We start from the raw sequence: 16,285 nt of genomic DNA, 5'->3' as shown, positions 1-16,285 counted from the left end.
GCATATGCAGCCATGTTTTGCAGAGTCTCTTTCATTGTTGGTTGCCAGGCAGTCTCTTTGGGTGCTGCTGGACATGATATTCATTTTTATCCCAATAATGGACACTCACTACGATCAACTCATTGTAAGTGTTTCGATTGCAATCCGCGATAAAGTCATAAATTGTCCCACCTGACTGTGACCATACTGTAAAATAACAAGTGGAAAATCCACTGTACTCCATACGTGTATAAAACTTGAAATCAAGAGGGTATTTTTAGCCAGTGTTTTTTGTACTAAATTCCATCTTTGTTTTACTGTCCTTTAACTGCAGCTCAGCAAAAGAGCTGTCTTTGGAAACATAAGCATGGAATTTGTACTAAAAAGACAAACTCTGGATGATACCCACTTGATTTGGCCAACTGTGACTCCTGGAGCCTCATATTGGTCACGTTTGGCTTCACAGAAATACTTTCTGTCGTCTGTCCAGGTGACCTCTGACCTCATTGCTACAGGCTGCTTGTCCTGTTGGTGATCCGCAGAACCGAAGCTCATGTTGCCCAAAACTCAACCTGGTTCACATGGCTGTCATCCATTTAGAGCCACATGTTATTCCTCTTTCAAATGTCAACAGCCTCAACTCAAATATGCCAAACCTTTTTTTAATGATGGATGTGATTATTACGCCACAGGCCTGCCTCTGCTTTCATTCCTCCTACTGAGTGTGTGTGTGTGTGTGTGTGTGTGTGTGTGTGTGTACGCCGTGAAACTGTGAGTCCTGTAAACATGGAAAAAACGACTCAAACCTGTATGATTTATCACAGTTGGGTTAGATGCCAACAGCCAGACAGCTTTATTAGGTGCAGCTAGCTAGCTAGCCAGAGGCAGGCAATATTACACAATGGGTAAGCTAAGCAGGCAAGCTAATGCTAACACCAACACCAGCAACACCAGTGGGATAGGAAAATATGACAACAACATCTCTAGCAGTGCTCATAAGATCTTCATTACTGGAGGGATGGAGGGAAAATGGAGGGAACAGCTGAAGGAAGGTGAAAGAGAGGAGAAAGACATAAAGAGACAGATGGAGAGAGAGAGACAGAGATGACAGCAGGATCCTACCAGCATGGCGAAGACATATTTCTGGTCTTTCTCTTGGAGGAAGACGAAGACATCTGATAGTAGCAGAGCATGGACATCTGGAGAACAGCCAGGAGATAAGTAGTTGTGGTTGGATAAGGGAAAAGACAAAATGTTTTTACATATTTACAGAGAGACTTTGTGGTCAGTTAGCGGGCATAATCTCACCCTTTAGTCTTCCCTGGCAGTTCTTCAGCTGCAGCCCTCCATCATGGATCAGCCTCCTCCTCAGTAGATCCTCCCTAGCAAATATCTGACCACTCTTCATCATCATGATGGACTTGCTGTCCATGCGGCTGTGGAAGTCCTTCAGTCGGCGCCGTTTCTCGTGCTCGTTCACTTTGCTATCCACTGCTGCGATCACCTCCTTCACAAGCCGAACAGCATCCGTCAGGTCTTCATAGTCTTCCTCACTTTCTGTGTTTGACATGTTAAAAGAGAGGTTAGAAAAGCAACAGCATAGCAGGCTAGCATTGACAAAAAAAAAAAAAGTTCCCACATGAAACTGCTCACAACAAGGTATGTGGATTATCTTGAGTATCGGGTCATCATTTCTAGGAAGAGACATTGCTGTTGAGTTTTTCAAACATATTTTTTGGTGCTTTGAGCACCACATGTTGAGTGCCATCTGGTTCTATCATACTAGAGAGAAGGCAGACACTTCTACGGCCGATATCTTCAACACTCTACAACTCTCACCAAAACAATCTAGACTGATAAATAGTACTACAGGTAAGAGGGTAAGTCTGTATTTTTGATTATGGGGTGAACTGTCCCTTTAACTCCATACCTGATAACCAGCAGTAAAGTAATCAAAGCCCTCTACTCATTTGTTTCACTCATGTGAAAATATTAGATTTAAAAGGTTTAATTTTCATGCAGGTGCAAAACCACCAGAAGCACAAATGCAGGCAAAAGCTATTATTGTTCAGCAAGTCCATTTAATAATTTCATGGCTGCAGACTAACATACTTGAACCAGATGGGTAGAGTGGAACAGCTGAGGAGGTGTTTATGCACAGCAGAAGGTGCAGTGAAATTTTGGTACCCATTTTGGCATTTAACTGGGCCTGCTTTTCCACTCACTGAAAAACCTCTTAGTGCAAATGCCATTACACAGAGTAATGAAGGCCTTTAATGGTTTTTAGTTGGTGGGCTTGGACACACAAACCTCCATTAAGTCACCTCAACTTCTTTCATGTGTGTCGAGTTTTGCCTCACATTTTGACAGAAACTTCTAATACATGTATAATTTAAAATGCACACCAAGATGCTATTTAACGCTACTGAGATTAAGCTATTCTAAGGTCACGCTTATATTGTAATTATGCTATGTTGCATGTGAAATAGAGTATGGTGAATGTGCTAGGAAAGGTAGTATCAGCCCTGCTTCTACCTGGAGCTCGCATGTACGGAGCCTGGGTTTGGTTGAAGGTGGCAGTGCTGTTTGGGCTGAGAAAGCCATGCATAAGTAAGGAAAAGGAGGTTATTGGGTTGGTGCGGGGAGGGGAGCAGTGAGAGCTGGCATTAGGGGAGTGTCTCTGGGACGCTAGAGATCAATGTCTAGCCTCCTGGAGGTGTCGTGGGACCAACTAGACGAAACACTGGTGAAAGGAGGTTCCCACCTGATGACCCCAAAGACATGCTAGTTATCACTGCTCACTGGTCTGTATAGTTAAGCCTTGTCAGATTAGCTTACCATAGGGCTTGGGTTATTCACTGAGTGTTGATCCTTTATCTAGAGCACAAACTTCTTGTGTTTATTTGAACTAAGGTCACACTTGAGGTCCCCAAAATTTGGAATACTTGTTTGCCACACCCACATTTGTCCCTCCTGAGAAAGGGACATTTCCTTGTGTGCTTTCGTCTAGCAAGGTTATTGTATCCCAATTATATACATTGCTCAGGCATTTTTCTTACATGTCTGTTCAAGCTGTCTGCATGAAACACTGATGACTCTTCCACTGAACAGCTTCCACTTGCCAGCTCAATTATATACGATATTCTGGATACATTTCACAAATGTTCAAACGTGATTTGCCATTTTCCAAAAAGGCTCTTTCAACATAAAATGTCCTTAGGAATGCACACTGATGATTACGTATGATTTCAGTCTCTGTAATTTTTCCTCTATTGCTTCTTACATGGTGGATCGAATGTATGATGGCAGTCAGAGAACAAGATGTCAGGACAGATGACAAGAAAATGGTCACCTATTAAAAAAGACTCCTGACCTGACCTAGTGTTTCTGTTGCTGATTAGCATTATCAGAGCCGGTTGCTCTTGTACTGAACTTTTCACTTGTCAATCAAACTATGTAGCAAGTACTGCTCTGACTTTTTACTTAAAGCCCCTCAAAGTTTCAAATGTTATACATTTCTCTATAATATTAAAGATTTATGACTGACTAAGCAACAGACACAGTTAAAGTTCAGTGCTATTGATTAAGAATTTAAGACTCAGGAAATCTGCTTCATCAGGCTCTGTGTATGTGGACTGATCAGTATTAGCGTACAATCACACATGAGCAAAATTAACATTGGCAAATATTCACCTCCTGTTTAGCAACTTCACAAGTTCACGAGGTCAACTTTGGCCTCAGCTAATAGCAAATAAGTACAGTGGCATGCAAAAGTTTGGGCATCCCATGGTCAAAATTTTGTTAACTGTGAGTAGTTAAGTAAATAGAAGATGATATGATTTCCAAAAGGCATGAAGTTAAAGATGTAACAGCTCTTGAATATTTTAAAAAAAGATTACATGGTTAAATTCAATCTTTTACAGTTTCAGAATTACAAAATGAAAAGGGCCTGAAGCAAAAGTTTGGGCACCCCTCATGGTCAGTGCTTAGTAGCACTGCCTTTGACAAGTATTACAGCTTCTAAACATATTTTGTATCCAGCTAAAAGTCTTTCAGTTCTTGTTTGGGGGATTTTCGCTCTTTCTTCCTGCAAAAGGCTTCTAGTTCTTTGTTTTTTCTGGGCCGTCTTCATGCACTGTTCTTTTGAGGTCTATCCACAGATTTTTAATGATGTCTAGGTCAGGGGACTCTGAGGGCCATGGCAAAACCTTCAGCTTGTGCCTCTTGAAGTAGTCCATTGTGGATTTGGAGGTGTAAGGATCATGGTCCTGTTGTAGAAGCCATCCTTTCTTCATCTTCAGCTTTTTTACAGATGGTGTGATGTTTGCCCCCAGAATTTATGAGAATTTAACTGAATCCATTCTTCTCCCCTCTACCTTTGAAATGTTCCCTGTGCCACTGGCTGCAACCAAGCCCAAAGCATGATCGATCCACTCCTCTGTTTAACAGTTGGACAGGTGTTCTTTTTTTAATAAAATTCTGCACTCTTTTTTCTCCAAACATACCTTTGCTCACTGTGTCTAAAAATTTCTATTTTAATTTCATCAGTCCACAGGACTTGCTTCCAAAAACCACCAGGCTTGTTTAGATGTCCCTTTGCAAACTTCTGACACTGAAATTTGCGGTGAGGACACAGGAAAGGTTTTCTTCTGATGAGTCTTCCATGAAGGTCATATTTGTACAGGTGTTGCTGCACAGTAGAACAGTGCACCACCACTCCAGAGTCTGATAAATCTTCCTGCAGGTCTTTTGCAGTCAAACAGGGGTTTTGATTTGCCTTTCTAACAATCCTATGAGCAGCTCTTTCAGAAAGTTTTCTTGGTCTTCAGACCTCAACTTGACCTCCACAGTTCCTGTTAACTGCCATTTAATCACATTACAAACTGAGGAAACACTTTGCTATCTTCTAATAGTCTTCTCCTGCTTTGTGGGCATCGGTTATTTTCGTTTTCAGAGTGCTAGGCAGCTGATTGGTGGAGTCCATGGTTGCTGATTGATGGGACAAGGTTTCAGGAGGAGAATATTTATAAAGCTTTGAAATTTGCATCACCTGGCCTTTCCTAATGATGACTGTGAACAAGCCATAGCCCTACCAAGCTAATTAAGGTCTGATACCCTAAATATAAATAAATATAAAGTTGTATATATATATATATAAAGTTGTCTGAGAGCTCAGATGTCTTGGGGTGCCCAAACTTTTGCATAATCCTACTTCCGCCTTTTTTCACTCTAAAATTGTACAAGACAAAAATAATACACTGATATTGCTAAAAACTGGCTGGCAGTGAGTTAGGAGACAGGAACGGAACATAAGAAAATGGAAAATGTACCAATATTATCACATTCTGCAATATTTGTTGGCAAGCTAGATAACACGAGCAAACTAGCTTCCTTGTCCGTCAAATTTGTGCCCTGGACTGACAACACTGGCAACATAAGCAAACAAATGCTGCTTAACTGGGACTGGTACTCAGGAATGCATCACTTTTTTTTTTTTTGTCAAACTGAGCCCCTTCCACTTCCAGTTAGCAGGAAAAGTAGCACCAAAAAACAAAAAGAAAAAAAAAAAACAGCACAGAAAGAAACCTCTATAGTGGCCCTGAGAGCTCAATGTGTTGCATACTTAGAAAACACATGCAAATATACACAACACAAGCAAATAAAGAAACACCTACCAACTTGACATCACATGTGCAGTGTTCAGAAAAACAGGTTCAGTTGTGCTGTGGTCTTGCAGCACCTTTTCCTAAATGCTGTGCATGTGTCGTCAAATTGGTACTGCAGTTTCTTCATTGATTGTTTGGTGTCTGTCTGCATGTGTTTTCTGAATTTGCAGTGCATAGAGCTCTCAGGGCCACCGTAAATCTTTAACGTGAAATAGTCAAAACTGTTCTAGCTTTGGAACAATACTATGTGCTTATTGGACCCTATTCTTCAGCGAGGCAACTGAAAAAATAGGTTTCCAGTGTCTTTAGAGAAAAAAATAGACATTTGGTGAAATATGTTTATTTGCTTTCTTGCTGAGAAGATTGAAACAGGTCCCACAACAATATCTGTGCAGTAGCTTAGTTTAGCACAAAGACTGGAAACCGGAGCAAACAGCTAACATGGCTGTGTCTGAAGGTAATCAAATCCACTCATCAGCACCTCTAATAAACATATTAAATTTTGTTTGTTTAATGCATACAAAAATCAAAGTGGAATGACAACAGAGTAGCTGTTTCCCTCTGTTTATCATCTTAGTGCTAAGCTAAGCTAAACAACTGCTGAATGGAGCTTCAAATTTAGATGTCAAATGTGAAGATTGATGCCATGCACATATACAGTAGCTCTGCAGGAAAGCAAATGTGGAAATATTCCTTTAAACTTAAGTCAAATTTGTGTGGGTGTAGTTACTCTCATCTAAGCCTGTTCAAGCTACTATCACTGCTGATGTTAACTATGTGGCTCGTCTGGTTATCCTTAAAAAAGTGAGCATTTCTAAAAGCTTTTATTAACTGGGCAGAGGTTGACTCAGTGTTAAGTGACTCGAAATGAGCCTACTGTGATGCCTTTCAAAAGTCAAATGAAAGCAATAACAAGGAGGTTGGAGTCAAACGCACATCACTGACCTTCGAGTCCTCACAATGGGACTACTTTTTACACAAATTAATTCAGAGTAGAAGTGCAAGGATTAAAATCGCAGGTGACCGGCAGGTCTGCCCATTGAGAAAAGCCTCAGAGTCAATATGCCTCTGATATACATGTCTTGTATATTGTGCACTTGAGTTTTTGGACTCTCTGTGTAACAATTTTCCCCAAAGTGGAATATTTTCCTCCTGTGGTTGTTGTACTTCAGTGCTCCTGAGCACCAAAATACTATCTCTAGCTGTGAGTGTGCTGTGTTATTTCCACTCAGTGTATATCAGAGTTGGCAGGAGAGAGTCCTCTTAAAGCACCTTGGGGATTAAGTCAGAGCTCCCCCATCCCACATAGAAGTATAAACAGGCTTTGGGGAAGGATTAGAGAGAATGTACACAGTGGGAGGCCAGCTGACGAGAGCTGCTTTAAATCAGATATAAATATGGTGCGAAATATTTCAGCACCTCAAAGTATGCTTGATCTATTATCCTAAAAACACCCATCCGACATATGTCTCATTTTTCTCAAAATCTACGAAACCATGTGTGAGAGATTCAACTTTTGCCGGGTGTTGTTTTGCAACATTACGACTGAAGTAGACCGAGCTGTGAGAAAATAAGTGAAATTTAATCATATGGAAAAACAGGAGGAATTGATAAACTATTATATAAGATATTTATATTTCAGCATGCTTGGCTAAATTCGTCTAATCTCAGGATCAATATGATGTGACAAATATTAATATGGCTCAGTAGTAGATGCTGAATGCGGTATTTGATTTTCATTTTGTATTTTTTTATACAACTTCGGCTATGTTATTTGAAACAAACAAATAACCCCAAGTGATTTAAGCGAAGATAATGCCTCATATTAGGTTGCTCTCTTTATGGATTCGACACACACATTTCAGTGCAGTGTAATATTATGCATCTCAGCAGGTCTTAAAACTTCATTTTTAAACCAGGGAGAACCATCTTGCAAAAATGTTTACATGTGGTTTCAACTGCAAGTGAACTAGATTGTCTGATAATATCAGCAATATTTTCGTGATACTAATAAAGTGATTGGCCTTATTCTGTCTTGAGTTTGTCACTTGTTTGTGGGAAAGCTCCTTTAGACTCAAGCATAATTATTGCAGTTTAGAATTTTAAGTTAATGAAGAAACTCTGATTCATGACTGAATATGAGATTTTCCTTTACTGCCTTCAAATGTAAGACTTGAAAATCACTCTTGCTCTAGACTCTAACAAATAGTGTTGTGAATAGTGATAACAGTGTAAAAAAACACAAATGGAGATCAATTAGACTTAAACGTCACCTGTAGAGACGGCAAGGTGGAAACATTTACAGAATCAAAGAACCAGTTGGGAACTGATGAGTCATGTCCCTACATATGCCGTCTGAATATGTAATGAATCATAATATGGTAATGCAGTATATTTTATAGAGCCTTTGTTAGCCTGGTATAACAGTCTGTAGTTGCCAACGTCGTCCCAATTAAAACAAACTTCCTCTTTCCACTTTCCCATTATCATGTAAACATAAAAGGCTGACAGGAAGCTAACCTTTAGTGTGCTGCAGCATTCTCTGAATTAGCACCGGGTACTTTGTTATCCTCTGGGTCACCAGCAAGATGCATTCTGGGATACCAAGCCTCCGCACAATGCTGCTACTCATCTTTTTCTGGAAAAACAAACAACAAGTGTTTTAGTACAACATGCCCACACAACAGGTGGCTGGAAACAAGACAAGGTTTCAAATAATCAACAAAAAAAACTTAAAGCAGTAGCACTAGAACAATACAGTAATAATACTTGAGAAGGTGTTTGCTGTGATTATGGATATGACAGTTACACATTGGCAGGAGACGGAGAAACAAACAAAGAAAAAAACAGTCTCAAGGGTGGCAAAGCTTTTATACAAATGCTTACAGTACATGCACTGATTGAAATGTAGTGCAGTTGCAAAAGACTCAAAAAAAAAATAAATAAATAAATAAAAAAAAGCAGGGAAAAACAAGATGAAACTCCTCAGTTAACACAGTAAGTGTAAAAGAGCAGAATGTTTGTTAGACATCTATTCAACAAAAAAATCGTGTCTGGAAACCAGACATGAAAAGCAACTTCTCCAAAAGTAACACTATTGAAGGATAGACTGGTGATAAACATACGAAGAGTTGACAAAGTCTTACTTTGATAAAAGCCTTGAAGCGTTTGTCTTTGGTGAGGAGGTCCTTGTAGAAGTTTACAGCTTCGTTGTGGCGGCTGCAGAATCTCCCGTAAACCCTCTTCATGCTTTCACCGTTGCATCCTGAGAACTGGAGAAGAATTTAACAGCTATGAATACACAAAATAAACACTTAAACAGCAGAGCAAAAAAAGCCAGAAGGTGTAACTTTACATTAGAGGTGTATGTTACCATGCAACATTCTAAAACATTGGCATTAGATAATGATTCAAACGTCTGATATTATTTCTCCCAGAGCTGGGCTACCTTTAACAGCAGTCCTGAAATGTGGACACAAGACCAGCGTCTACAGCAGGGGGGTCAAACTCATATAGAACTTTGACCCAGTAAAGGTGCTTGATTTTCAGGATGGGTGTAGTGTGAATTGTTCTGAACTCAAATATTTCAGTTCTTTTTGGGGTTTTTTTGGAATTATGGAGCAATTTTTTAATGGCATTTCAGAATTCAAGGTAGAAATGTGGGACTTTTACTTTAGAATATCACTAATACAGATACAATAAAAATACCTGAGTTTTGTGTCTGTATGTTGTCCTCAACATCAGGAATTATCTTTTTCATTTTTATTTCTAGCACCCCAAAAATCAAAGAATAAAGACATTTCCCTCACAAGTTAGTGGTATTTACTTTTTAACTTATAAGGGACACCGGTAATTACTTTAACACGTCTTTTAAATATAATCCATCTAACCATATTTCCATAACATTGTATGTATTTCATAAAATCCTTATTTTGAAAACAGAATGCAGTCACACATCCTTCCGCTAACTTTGCTAAGTCTGTCACTAGCTCCCCCTCCTTCAGCTCAATGTGGGCCATCTGAAGGCAGTACATGGATGCACTGGAGTTGTAGAGTTAGCTGATGTTACCATGGAGATTAGAGTGACTGCCGGCTTGACCGCGGTTCATTCTGCTACATTACTAACTGTATTGACTAGCTGTAGCTAGGTAGCGACATCGCTAACACTGCAAACAGATACGATAAGCACGAGTGACATGACAGGTGTCAGCGTCAGAATTATGGTGGACATTTAATGCCAATCTAGTGCTGATCTAGTGTTTAGTAGTTTAAACTTTTCTGTTAGGCTTATATGCTCCAGAATGTAAATGTGACTTTGTAGTAATACAGAGTCACAGTACTTATAATGCATCTGTTCACAACATGGTGGCTTATGTTGGTAACTGTCATTTTTGTGCTAGTTTAAAGTTTCAAACATTAGTGGGGTGGCTGTTACATTTCTTGAGACCAGTGGTAGTTTCCTTTGTACTATGGGAAGTAAAAGGTGAGGGTACTTTTTGTAACTAACAAACACGTCTACTGTCAAGGAAAAGTCTAACAATACTGAGATACCATACAGTCAGTTGGTGAAATTAGCACACAAGATCATAGATACAATTATCTCTTCATACAGCCTTTAAGAGAGCTGGCTGAGATCCTCTGGTGGGCAGATTCTGGCCCATGAGCCATACATTTGTGCAGCTCTGTAAGGCTGTATGTAGGCACATCGCTGCTCTGAGCCTAGCATTCAAAATGACAATGCTGACATACTGATAATGACAGGGCTGCCAACTCAAGTTCAACTTGCAGTCAAATACGCCCTGCCAAATGAGTCAGGAGTGTGTCAAATGCACTTTTGGTAATTTCGTGGCCATGCTCCCTTGGTGCACTTGTGGCGCACTGGGTGCATTTGAGGTTGTGACAATTATGTCTTAATACATGAACTACTTTACCCCTTTTAATCACACAGCTGTCCCTGTTCTGACGCACAGAGAGTTTGTGAATCCTGCAAAGACTAATATTATTTTTAAACTTAGATTTTAAACCCAAACAATCTCCATCACATCATGTTGCTCATCACAGCCTGTAGACCATTATAATTTAAAAAGCGGAGCTCTAGATGACATTTTGGTACGCTGCTGTTACCCTGGTTACCCAGTGTTTAGGATGGAGACACTGGGTGAAGAACTGGCAGGAACAGACAGTCCTGTGAGGAGTTATACATGGAGAAAGTTTTAAGTGATTTTTTGTGGAGCTGTGTGAGATTTTTTTCAATGTGTGTTTCAAAACAACATGTTTGACGTGTCCAAAAGCACAATTGGATCTGTGGTCATTTTACAACAGTCTAGTACTGGTTGCACAACATTTAACTGGCGGATCTGTGGTGCGTAATTGTTGCTTGACAGTGACATCATCACTGCAGTTAGAGACTACAGAGGGAGCAGATACCTGCTGCCTTCAGATGGCTGCAAAGAGAGCCACCACTTTTACAGGCCGTCCACACCAAGAACGATAACTATAACAATAACTATAAATATACTGTCATAAAAATGACGATGACAGTGGCGAACCACATCATCGGCATCACTTTCAGAGTGATTTGATGAACGACAGAAACACTGACAGCCAATCAAAATCCATCTGGATTTACAGCTGCTGACACAACTGGAGTGCACAGCGCTTGCTTGGTGCCACTGTTTACAGAACATTATCTTTCATCAGTGTGGGTGCTCACATCGTTATCGTTATACTTATCGTTATAGTCATCGTTATAGTCAGCGTTCTTGCTGTGGACTGCCGTTAAAGGGAGGGCTGTGTGTATAATACTAACTGTCATGACAGACAGAGCTTGATTCCGTCTAGCTGGCATTAATGTCATAACTGCGGGTTGAAAGATCTCCATTTTCATGTTAGAGAATAAAATTATTGTTGCTGTCACAACAATTACCTCAATTATACACATATTAGCAAACTAGTTCATGTTTCTTTTTATGCAGAGCAGCATGTGCCACCTCAGGAATCCATTTCAGCAAATATATAAAGCCTGTTAAAGATGTTTTCACACTTTCAACCTTTTTTTTTTGGTGAACTGGTGAACTTGAACCACACTTCTTCATCACTGACCAGGATTATTGACTTGACTTTACATCTCTAAATGCTTTAAACCTGCATACTTAGTTATTAATTCTCTTCTCATATAAAATAGTGAATATTTGCAGCCTCCAGGCTTCCTTTATTCCCAACACAGTCAAAATTACCTCAGAAGAGAAAAAATGAATTCATCACGTGGTATTACAAATTTAGGACCTGCATCCTCACCACACCAGCCCCTCCCTCCTCTAACCTGGCTGAGCAAGATGTCTCCTATCCTGTTGATGATGAAGCTTCCCTCCGAGCTCCCCCCCTCCAGCGGGCTCTCCCTCTTTCTCTCCAGGAGGCGGAGGAGGTGCTGGGTGTGGAGCTCCAGGAGTTCGTCTAGAGCAGGGAACAGCTTCTCCACTGTCTGCAGCTCCAGCTGCAGCTCCTTCTGCAGGCCTTTGCTGTAGACTTCTGACATGATGCGCAACGTCCGGATGTGATGCATCTCCGTCTGCATCAGCTCTGAAGGACGTACAAAGAAGTAGCACTTAGTCAAAGAATTCCACGAGCAGCAGTTTATAACCTTCCACAGATCTTTGCAGCTACATAATTCTACCTCAGAGGTCTACAAAGAGCTTCATAGAAGTCATAGCATGAAAATGTCACTGCACACCTTATATACATATAGAAACATGCTTTTCAGAATCAATCTTTTTTTCTTTTTTTTTTCCCAAAGGTAGATTTTAATTAAAAGCTTCACAAAAAAGCTTTACATCATCACACAAATCTGTAGACTCAATAGACCATTGAGTCTTGCAGATGCAACTGAAAGTAAAAGTAAGTAAAAGTTGTCAAGATATGCTTATGCCGATTTTCCTTTTACACTGTAGTCCTCTTGCCAGAAAAATATTAACTAAGATATGTTATTCAAAGCCTAATTTATAGTATTTCCTATCTTTGCTGAGCAACAGTTTTGTGTGAAAAGAATTAAAGGCCTGTCCCATATAGACGCCTGTCCCAAATATAAGCCTGTTGAGTTCAGTGATTTAAGCATAGCTTGGGCTATGAATTGAAGTTTCTACACTGACCAGCAGTAGAAGACCTACTGCGGATGAGACTAAACTGGAGAAGCACTGAACAGTTGTACTTTTTTAACTTCTGAAACATTTCCTACATTTTCTACTACCTTCTTAAGATTTAATATAAAGATTATTTCAGATAAATAGATGTACCATAGATGACGTCTTGTCTCTTCACCAGCTCTTTGTCCAGCTGCTGCAGGTACTGCTGCTCCACACATAAACTCCACGAGTCGGCCTCCATCTCCTTGGCCTCTGCCTCAAACTCCCCCATCAGCTGACCGTCCATCATTTCTGTCCCTGCACCAACAACACAGTGTGCACTCACAATTTGAAGCTCTTGTTATGACTTTTTGAAATACTGATGAATGATTTTTTTTTAAACAATTGTCACTTTCAGGGAAGACAATCTGTTTTGTTTCACAATATCTGGTTGTTGTTTACATTATTTTTGACAGAATCTCATAAAACAAATATCAAATAAATCAAGATGTGAGAAAGTTTGTTGTACCCCATGCCTGTACTGTACATGGACAACATTTTATTTTCCCAGCATTTTTCCCTCAATCCCAACAATTCAATTTTGTGTTCAGATTATTTCATTCTTCCACAGTGTTTTTCAATCAGAGGCTCAGGGTCTTATATCACAGCTGACTGGCAGCTGTCTTGGTTAGTCAGATCAGTGGTGCGTGTGTGTGTACTGACCTTCATCAGTGAGCGATTCCGTGGACTCTGTGACCTGGTTGGTTCTGTTGAGGGAGTCAGTAGACTGGGAGAGATACCTCAGGCCTTTAATGGGCATCTCATCAAACACCGGGCTGAATGGAGAGATAAAAATAACAATAATAAAAATAAATATACAACCAGTTACAACCACTAACACCCATTATGCTGTAAAACACACATGGTGCACTGAAGATGCAGCAGTCAAATAAAGCGTCAACAAATCACAAAACAGCTTTAATACAAAAGGTTAAATAGCAACAGAGATGTTTCATTTCATTTAAACAGCAATGTGATTATCATCACACACACACACACACACACACACACACACACACACACACACACACACACACACACACAAGCTCACCCTGCGATGTTGCTTATGGATAAACTCTTGGAGAGATTGTTGCCATGGAAAGTCATGATGCTGGTGTGTCTCCGTGGTGGGATCATCAGGGAGGAATGGTCTTCGGGGGACAAGATGGCAGACCAGGGGCGTTCCCTTGTCCCACCAGCTGGACCAGAGACAGATACATTACAGGAGATAAATATCGTTCACTGTGTACTGTATTAAAAAAAGTAGCCTGATCCTCACTGCAGTCTATCATTTTTATTTATAAAGGTCTCCACTGCAAAAGCTGTGTCAGTATATCACTCCTCTTCTCAAGCTTAAAACCACTGCTCACCAGAACAGATCCCAGGTCTGTTTAACTCTGGTTATCCCTCAGGTAAATTCCGAACTTTCACTACTTTGCACCTTAGAAATGAAATGAATTATGGAGGACTTTAAAAGTTGAATGCCTTATCCTGCTGGCCGATTTTAAACTTTTAACTTTGAATTTATCTACAGGGTTCCCACACGTTTTTATGGAATCATTTCTAAAGTTTTCCATGACTTTTTAAGAACCCATGATTAAACTTCCATGACCATACAAACCTTTAAGTACACAGATAAAACTATAATATATTATGCTCCAAATGTTAATTATTGTGTTATAATTATTGTATTTAGTAAGCAAAACATTGCATGTGGACACATATTGGAGCTATGTTACAGTAAATGAATTTGCCGTCATGTTACATTACATGAAAGATACCTGTATCAATTAATTCCATTAAACACAACAAAAGTCCAATGTGGCCAAAACGTTCAAGAATTTTACTAAGACCATGACTTCTCCAGGCCTGGATAATGAGATTTAGAAATGACATGACTTTTCCAGGTTTTCCATGACCGAGGGAACCCTGTAGCTAGTGATGTCACTGAGTCTGTATGCGCTTTTGTCCTATCTGTCTATGTTCTTTATGTGCTATGTTCTTTTGTTAGTCTGGTTATGAATGTTTTCTTTCTCTCTTATGTACTCAGTGAGATTGCCTGATTAAATAAAGGTATATACGTACTTACAGGATTGTTAACGGTAGCCTGTGAACCTTCCAAAAACCACAGGAGATCCTGCAATGGTCCTTGAGGAGCTCCTTTATATTGGCTGTTTTTTTTTGTTCCCCAAATGTGCTGTAGTGTCTTTTTATTCTTTTTTTTTTATCTCACATCCCAATACATTTTTCATTTCTGTGTGCATATTGATTCATGCTGATTTAGTTTTGGTTCTTCTGCTCCCCCAAATGATTTTCATTAAATCATTTCCATTTAATAAAAACAAACCAACCTGCTTCATGGTGAAACACTTTTGAAAGCATCCAGTGGGTTTTCAAAAGTTTGGCAAGTCTAAGGAGCTAGAACATTTGTTCAGTCCTTGGAGGATCTAGTAATTGTTTAACTGATCTAAAAGCATTTTTAATAAGTCCTAAATCTGGTGGTGCTGGTGTTATTGCCCAATGGAGACAAAGATTCTTGAGGAATTCTGCCTGGATATCTTTCCTGCTCAAGAGCTAGTAGCACCATTACCTTTACACTCCCTCTTGTAGTGAGGAACCCTAATTTTCACTGACTCTCTTGATCTAAAAACAGCCCTAAATCTACCTGAAGTAGAAATAAGGTACAGCCATTTAGTTTAGTGAAGCTAATTCCAGTCCAGCTGATTGCTAAGGATCATCCTAATTGTTAAAACAGCTTCAATGTGCTTTGGGATCAAATCTGCACATGAAAATTGTAAATGAAGATTTTCAAGAATTTTTGTTCGACACTCACATTTGTTCCTCATTGTGACTGTAAGCTGTTGACTTGAATCTGGTACTGCAAACTGCTGTTTGGGCATCTAGCCAGAGAAAGAGAGAATAAAAGCATAAATGAGGAGTTCAAATCAATATTGGCTGCAGGACAGTGGAATACTACAGAACCTGTGGTGGAGTCTGAGGAACTTTTACCTTCATCTTCACCTTGGCACAAACAGGCAGGCTGTCCCTGCAGCTCTTGTGGACGGAAGCATTACAGTCTGGAAAGAAAAGCAACAGAACGCTCAGTGAATACTATGAGCACGGTGGTGGAGGTGATGGTGGTGGTGGGGGTGTCGAGGGCGTGTGGAAACGTGGGGGCTAGAAATTCTGACTGGTTTTCAGAGCCGGCCAGGAAACTCCACCAGCCCACTAATGAAAGCCAGACTGGAGCAGAGGAGCATGTGATGCAATCGAGGGGTAATACTGCTCGTGGACGGAGGGGAGGGGAAAAAAAAAAGAGAGCGATAGGCCGAGGAATGACACGCACATAAACACTGAATTGCATGGGAAAATTTCAATTATATAAACATTCCCAAATAGCCACTTTGGAACAAGGGTCATCATTCAAGATTGCTAAAATGAGGGCTCTGTAATCTGATCCTG

General features: G+C 40.0%; 1 protein-coding gene across 7 annotated transcripts in view; it reads right to left on the bottom strand.

Annotated features, from left to right (window-relative positions):
• The window catches only part of LOC117245643 (A-kinase anchor protein 13-like), a 147,614-nt gene that overhangs the window by 23,286 nt on the left and 108,043 nt on the right, over positions 1–16,285 (bottom strand). For all 7 annotated transcript variants that reach the window (XM_078161635.1, XM_078161629.1, XM_078161642.1 and 4 more), the window contains 10 exons: positions 15,833–15,900; positions 15,657–15,723; positions 13,875–14,022; positions 13,487–13,599; positions 12,935–13,081; positions 11,968–12,224; positions 8,792–8,917; positions 8,166–8,283; positions 1,288–1,536; positions 1,102–1,178 (listed from right to left, as the gene is read on the bottom strand). In XM_078161635.1, coding sequence (XP_078017761.1) covers positions 1,102–1,178; positions 1,288–1,536; positions 8,166–8,283; positions 8,792–8,917; positions 11,968–12,224; positions 12,935–13,081; positions 13,487–13,599; positions 13,875–14,022; positions 15,657–15,723; positions 15,833–15,900 — 1,370 coding nt within the window. The remainder of the gene's footprint in view (positions 1–1,101; positions 1,179–1,287; positions 1,537–8,165; positions 8,284–8,791; positions 8,918–11,967; positions 12,225–12,934; positions 13,082–13,486; positions 13,600–13,874; positions 14,023–15,656; positions 15,724–15,832; positions 15,901–16,285) is intronic.

This window comes from Epinephelus lanceolatus, chromosome 2 (assembly GCF_041903045.1).
Source record: "Epinephelus lanceolatus isolate andai-2023 chromosome 2, ASM4190304v1, whole genome shotgun sequence".
Classification (NCBI taxonomy): domain Eukaryota; kingdom Metazoa; phylum Chordata; class Actinopteri; order Perciformes; family Serranidae; genus Epinephelus; species Epinephelus lanceolatus.
The sequence above is the reverse complement of the archived record's forward strand: the minus strand, read 5'-3'. Positions and strand labels throughout refer to the sequence as shown.